This window comes from Egretta garzetta, unplaced genomic scaffold (assembly GCF_000687185.1).
Source record: "Egretta garzetta isolate BGI_Z169 unplaced genomic scaffold, ASM68718v1 scaffold112, whole genome shotgun sequence".
NCBI lineage: Eukaryota > Metazoa > Chordata > Aves > Pelecaniformes > Ardeidae > Egretta > Egretta garzetta.
Window position 1 is genome coordinate 2,793,403 of NW_009258884.1, and position 6,757 is coordinate 2,800,159.

A 6,757-nucleotide genomic window follows, 5' to 3' on the forward strand; every position below is an offset into this window, starting at 1 on the left:
GGAGAGACATTTTGTTGATGGGCTCCTTTTCAGCTACCCTGTGGGGTACGGGGAGAGGGGGGGGAGCGTGAGCCCCTAATGCTGTTCTTCCGGAGCGGGGCAGCCACGGGGTGACGCAGGGGGCGAGCGCTGATCTCCCTTCTCCCAGCTCCCAGCCCCGGCAGGGCACCCCAGCTCGCCATTGCCCCTCAGAGCCCCCAGCAAACCCAGGTGCAGGGCAGGGAGCTCTGCCCCCTTCACGGCCTCCGCCGGAGCCTCTGGGCCTGGCCGGGAGCCCCGGGTGTGATGTGGCAGCGGCCCAGCCCTTGCTTGCTTATGTGCTGTGGAGCCTCCACCCTTCCCAAGCCCTGGCAGGGGACGGGGAGCTCCACACCAGCCCGCGCCTCCCTGCGCCCACTCCCCCCCAAGGCTCCCTACCCTCCCGACCCCCTGGGACCCCAGCCAGCCCACGGCGAGGGAACCAGGGCCACAACACTGCCATGTTAGGAGGCAGCTGCGCTCCCCGGCACAGGCTGCACGGTTGAGCCCTGGCCAGGGGAGCAGATGTGGGAACTGGCTGTGCCCAGTTCTCAGGATGGAAATGGATTTTTCCTTCTCCGCCCCCCAGCATCAATCACTTTTTCTGTTTGGTTTTAGCCAAACAAGAGGGGAAAAAAAACCAAAAACCCAAACGCTTCATGATGCAAGTAACATGAGCTGTGAGCCCCCGTCCCAAACTCGTGGCCAGCCCTGGCCAGGCTCTGCGTGCCGCACCGCTGCCCTGCCCTCAGCCCCATGCCCTCCATGGGCTTTGGGGCCCCAGTGAGCCCCAGAACCGCCCATCCCCAGGTTTGGATGGGCTTCATCTGGGCCAAAATAAAGCCCGACAAACCACGCATTGCTGCACTCGCCCCAGGACGAGCGACACGGGGTGTCACCTGCAGCTTTGGGACATGTCTGCAGAGCTGACTGTCTGTGGGTCTTGGCCACCCACTGCAGACAAGTTGCAGAGATCATTGCACCTTGTTTCGCAGGGGCTACTGCTGGATGGATGGGAAGGAATGCAGCACTCAGTTTTCCCCGCTAAGGGGGACACTGCACAGCTCCCAACTGGTTCCCCATCCTGTACCGAGGCCAGCTGCTCCCCATGGAGAGCTCATCCCAACCAGCTGCACAGCGGCTGTGGCAGCCAAGAGCTGCATCTTGCCAGAGGACACGTGCTCCCTGCAGAGCTGACCTGCCCGAGAGGCCTGGGGCCACACAGTCCCCGCTGGCACCATGGCTGGTGGCCCTGGGGTGCCAGGGGCTGCTCTATGGGGCAGAATGGCTCCATGATCCCTCCAGCATCCTACCGGGCCCACAGAGAAGAACCATGGGAAGGCAACACTGACACCAGCCAAAGGGACTTGCAGCGTGCTGGGTCCCGGGCTGAACAGGCTGCAGGCTGGCCAGGACCCCGGCAAATGCGCCGGAGCCCGAGGAGATGGGGCAGGTGGGACAGAGCTGGGCTGGAAGAGGGGCCCTCCGCCGCCTGCACAGCACCGAGCCCAATTGCCAGCCCCAGCTGCTGCCCACAGCCCTGGTCTGCACCAGCACAGCACCATCTGCCTCCAGTTTGGGATCAGCCTGCGCCTGCTCGGGCACCACAGGAAGCAGACAGCAGCTCTCCCTCTGCTCATGTCCCATCCCCACGGCAAAGCAACAACACAGACCCGTCCTGCACCTCCTGCCTGTGCCGGGCAGCCCTCCGGGCGCCGCCGCTCACCCTGCTCGTGGGCCAAGCCGAGCCGTTACCTTTTCAAGTGCTCTAGCAGGAAGAGGAAGGTGATGAGGTTGGGGTCAGGCAGCGAGCGGAGAAGGTGCATCATGCAGTTCTCCTTGGCAGCAGGATCCGAGAGGGCTGCAGACAAGGAGGCAGAGGGCTCAGGACGGGGGCTCATGACATCTTGTGCAGCAGCAGGACCCACCATGGCCGGACACCCCCCCACAGCCAGTGCACGGGCGGCTGGCCCTGCGTCCCGGGGAGCAGCACCATGAGCCCCAAGCTGGCCTGGAACCAGCAAGGCCAGCCAGGACCGAGTGGGTCAAGCTGGGAAGGACCCTCAGGAGTCTCCCATCCTGGAGCAGACAATGCCAACCAGCCGTGCTTGGGCACCGACCCCTTTCCCAGCCCCAAGCCCTTACCGATCCCCTCCATGAAGGCAGGGTAGAGTCTGTCAGTGAGGAGGGGTTCGGGCAGCTCGCGGAAGTACAGCTTCAGCGTGCCGGCGATGGCGTTGATGTCCATGTCACTCAGCATGACCAAGATGTCCTTATTATCTGTCCAGAAAGCACCCACATGTGATGCCTCCTGCACCTCCTTCCCCTCTGGGTCTCAACCCCCACGTCACCCCAGCGTCACTGGGTCCACAGCCCCATTTAGCCAGGCTGGGGCTGGGAAAAGCCAAGCAGTTCCTGCCTGGCCAGGCAATGGGACGCGGAACAACTTGCAAATCCATTTGCAACGTTGCCCTGAGTCAAGTGTCCCCCAGGAGCCAGCCAGGCATGGCGGCAGCTCAGAGACACCAAGGCACAAACAAGGCTGGGAGCTCTGGGCGTTTGCTTTCCCCTCCTCCTTGCCCCCAGACCCTTCCTGGGACACACGTGCAATGCAATTACCAGACCCTGGGCTTGCAGGGCAGGGGACTGGGGGGGGGTCTCAGTGTCTGTGACACTCACTTGCATCGAAGACAGCCTTCAATGCCTGGATGTCAGTGGCGACACCAGAGATCCTGTAGATGCCGACCTCTTCGATGCCCCTCTTCTCCACCTCCTCGATGCACTGGCGCACGATGTAAGGCACCTTGGAGCGCTCACGCCTGGCTCGGAAAGCAGAGGCATGAGCAGAGATTCCCGGGGGGCCCCGCCGTGGCCAGACCAGCCCTGCAAACCCTGGACCAGGGGCAGGATGGGCATGCTGGGTGGAAGGGATGGGGCTGGTGAAGGAACAGGCAAGTCCCCAGCAAAGAGCAAAAGCCGAGCTCTCCCAGTGCTGGTGGGAGCAAGGGGACATGCTGCAAAGATGGAGCAGGTCCTCCAAGTCCCCCAACCCCAAGCCCACAGGGACCAGAGCAGATCAGCCCTCCTAGCCCTGCACGTACTTTGTCACGACGCTGATCTTGACCCCAAAAACACCAGTCTGCTTTTTGGAGGGAGTCCTCTTCAGGCTCATGTCTCTACTCGTAAACTTCATGGAGAACTCCACCTTGATCTGCAGGAGACAGGGGTGAGTCCCAGCAGCCCAGCCCATCACCTCCACATCACACGAGGGCACAGCACAGCCCCAGGGAAGGGGCTGCCATCAAACAAAGGGGCCGTGTGTCCCCACAGCCCCACTTACCCCGTTCATCTCAATCACATCCATGTGCCAGTTCTTTGTCTGCACGGCCTGCGGGTCCAGCTGTGAGGAGAGAGGGTGTGTGAGCTCCGCAGGGACGCAGCCCCATGCCAGCCCCGCTGGTACCCCCACCTGGTGGCCCCTGAAGCCCCCACCCCACAGACAGTGTCAGTCATGGGACACGCTCTGCCCTGGCAATGTGCTGCCCATGGGAGGATGGAGAGGGGAAGGTCTGGGGTCCCTGTGGCTGTGCTCCAAAGCCGGGTGGGCTCAGCCTCCCTGCCTGGTCCCCCCCCATGCCCCCATGAGGCAGTGCTTTAACCCACACCCGAGAAGCAAGAAATTTCCAAGAAATCAGGACTATTTCTGGCGGCAGATTGATGAAACAGAACTAGGGCAGCGTTTTCCGTGCAGAAAAACAACATCTCCCCATAGCCAAGGCTATTTATAACCCCTGGGAATGACGGGCTCTGCTATTTCTGGCTTTGGGGCTAGCAGGGGACTCGGTGATGCTACCCCGGTGCCCGGCCGCTGCGGTGAGGTGCCGGTGTTCCCAAGGCCCTGGCACGTGCCATGGCGGTCTCCAGTCCCCAGGGCTGGGCAGAGGCGGGTGCAGTTGCCTTTCAGGGCTTTTTGGTCCCCAGCTGGTGGTATCGATCCGACCCCATCGATCCCTGTAATGCACGGGGCAGGCAGCGGGGCAGAGCCCGACACTAATGTCCCCTTGGGGAAAGGGATGGGATGGGGGGGCTGGCGGGGCCTTCCAGGGCCATGTGCACGCAGCTGCCAGGCACAGCTCGCACCAAGCGTGCGGGGTCACTCCTCAAGGACGCAGGGGGTTTCCTACAGCTGCTGGCTCGGGAGATGCTCGAGGCGAGCACAAAGATGTCCAGAGCCGCTGCCCTGGCCATGGAGCTGCTGTTCCCCTGCCGCAGCTTCTGGCTGCCCGTGAAACCACTGATGGGGGGGACCCTGGGGTCCCTCATGTCCCTTTTGCACACCAAGACCTCATGCTCCCGAGGACAGGCTAGAGGTGCCCTGGCTCTTGGCACAGACCCAGCACCATGGCATCACCAGCCCTGTGCCGTGCTGTGCCGGAGCAGCTCCTTGGCAGCCGCGGGGCCACGGGAAGCTCTGCAGCTTCCAGCACAGCCCGAAATGCTGCGGTCTCCAGCATGGCCCAGGAATGGCTCACAATGTGGAGCCCTTCCCAGCACCCCTGCCCCAGCCCCACCAGTCCTGCGGCTGCTGGGAATGGCAGCATGGGGGGGACAAGCAGGAGGAGGAGGAGGAGGAGGAGGAGGAAGGCTGCAGCTGCCCTGGACTCCTGCGGGGCTCTGCTACAGGTTTGGAATCCAGGATCACGACGCTGCAGCCAGACCACTGCCAACCTCAGCCCTGCTGCTCCAACTCCCCCACGCTCCCTCCTCAGTGCCGGATCCCCCCGTGGCACTGCCATGCACCCACCATGGCCAACACCAACCCAACGCCGCCTGTCCCATGGGGCTTTCACCCTGTTTCCCCACATAGCCAGTCCCGCTCATGGCAGTGTCCAATCCTGTGAGCCCCAGACAGCGGCAGCGAAGCCCTTCACACCCCAGCCAAGTCGGGAGCTGTGGGCCTCCCCACTCCGCAGTGTGAGTTTAATTGCAACCACCACATACACCTTCCCCATCCCTGTCCCCCAGGTCCCCCTGGCTCCGATGGCCCTGGCAGCTCACATCTGGAAGGGCTTTAGCAGGGCTCTGAAGAAAGCTTTAATAAAAGCCAGGTTGGCTGCCATCAGCGCTGCAGACCTTACCCTGAGTATGCCACCCTCCTGCAGCTGCTTGCCCCCGGTCGGGCACAACTGTCCCCATCCAGCTCCCCGCAGCAGCCGGCACAGCCCCAAATTTGAGCTAGTTCAGCTGGCGCCACTGGCCCAAGCTCCCCTTGCTCTCCTCCAGCCCTGCTTGCTGGCACCCTGCACAGCAGGCAGCACCGCCACGCTGCCCGCTCCCCACAGGAAGCAAAGCCACGGCCAATGCTTCATCTCCAGGCGTGGGAAGACGGACGGGAGCATCCACCCACAGTGCCAGAGGCAGCTCCTGCCCACACGCTGCTGGCAAACACCCTGTCTCAGCTACCACCACTATCTCCTTTCTCCTCCGAAGGGAGCTGCCTTGCTCCAGCACGGCGCAGGGACGTCCCAGGCCGGTGAGGAACTGCTGGCCTGGGAGCCCCGGGGAACAGCCTCCCTGCCAGCGCCGTGCAGGATGGCACAAGTGACATGCTGCTGTCTCAGATGTCGGCTCCTCTTTAGCAGCTCGGCACTCAGCTGGCTTCAAACACCAGCCTGTGCCGGGGGGAAACAGCTCAGCCGAGTCACCCGTGCCTCTCCGGGCTGCTCCCTCCTGCGTCTCAGGGGACTCTCAGCAGCAGTGCAGCATCCATGCCCCGGCCAGCATCCGCCACGGTGCCACACTGGTGCAGGTCCCCCCCTGGTGCTGGCTGCAGGGATATGCCATCATCACATTTTCCCAAATTATCCAAAGGTGTTTGCTTGTAGGACAAGGCCCCTGGTCACAGAGGGAAAGGTGGCAGCGTGGCAGGCAATGAGCATCCCAGCAGCTCAGCAGAGCTCTGTGCGTCCTGGGGAGGCTCCAGTTGCAGAGGGCCCCCCCAGACCTGCTGCTGCTTCCCTCCCACAGCCCCTGCCTGCTGCTTGTCCCATGCATGGGGCGACTGGACTCAAGGGGATGCGGCCACATCCTGGGATTTGTCCTCAAGACACCTTTGAGCTGTGCATTGCAGATACAGCTCCTGCACAGGCAGCAGCAGCTGGGACAGACCCAGGCAGCACTGGGTCCCTGGGGCTCCCAGGTGAGGAGCTGGGACAGCTCCAAACCCTCGTGGCAGCTCTCCAGGGCCCCAAGGACTGGGATGCTGCAGTAGGGTAGGGGCTGCCAGGCTGGGCACGTCCCTTCCTCGCACCTCATACCCATGAGGTCACCCAACCATCAGCCTGGGGTGAAGCCATCAGGAGAAAGTCAGTGACTCAGCCAGTGAGGCCATCTCTGCCTGGGAAGTGGGATCCCAGGGGAGCTGCTACAGCCGGGGTCACTTCTCATGCGCATGGCACCCACAGCCACCCCAGCAGCTACTCCGGCTCTGCCGGGCAGGAGATGCCCCCACCAGACCCCCGTGCTGGCAGCTCCCTCCCCAGGGAACAGGCGTCCCTGAGCCTCTCCGTGCCATGGGGGCAGAGTGGCCCCCGCACCAGCGAATGCTGCTGGTGGCAAAGCACAGCCTCAAAGAAAGCGACGATTCACAGCCCTGTCTAGAGCAACCTGAGAAGCTACAGGCACCCACGGCACGCCGGGACCATGCACAAACCCGCCGGGGCTGCACCCAGCCCCTGCA

General features: G+C 63.3%; 1 protein-coding gene across 1 annotated transcript in view; it reads right to left on the reverse strand.

Moving 5' to 3' along the window:
* ABR (ABR activator of RhoGEF and GTPase) overlaps positions 1–6,757 on the reverse strand; it is a 32,844-nt gene that overhangs the window by 3,864 nt on the left and 22,223 nt on the right. Inside the window, exons 16-20 of the mRNA XM_035889586.1 lie at positions 3,359–3,418; positions 3,120–3,229; positions 2,698–2,837; positions 2,164–2,298; positions 1,774–1,879 (exon numbers count right to left, since the gene is read on the reverse strand). Of these exons, the coding sequence (XP_035745479.1) occupies positions 1,774–1,879; positions 2,164–2,298; positions 2,698–2,837; positions 3,120–3,229; positions 3,359–3,418 (551 nt within the window). The remainder of the gene's footprint in view (positions 1–1,773; positions 1,880–2,163; positions 2,299–2,697; positions 2,838–3,119; positions 3,230–3,358; positions 3,419–6,757) is intronic.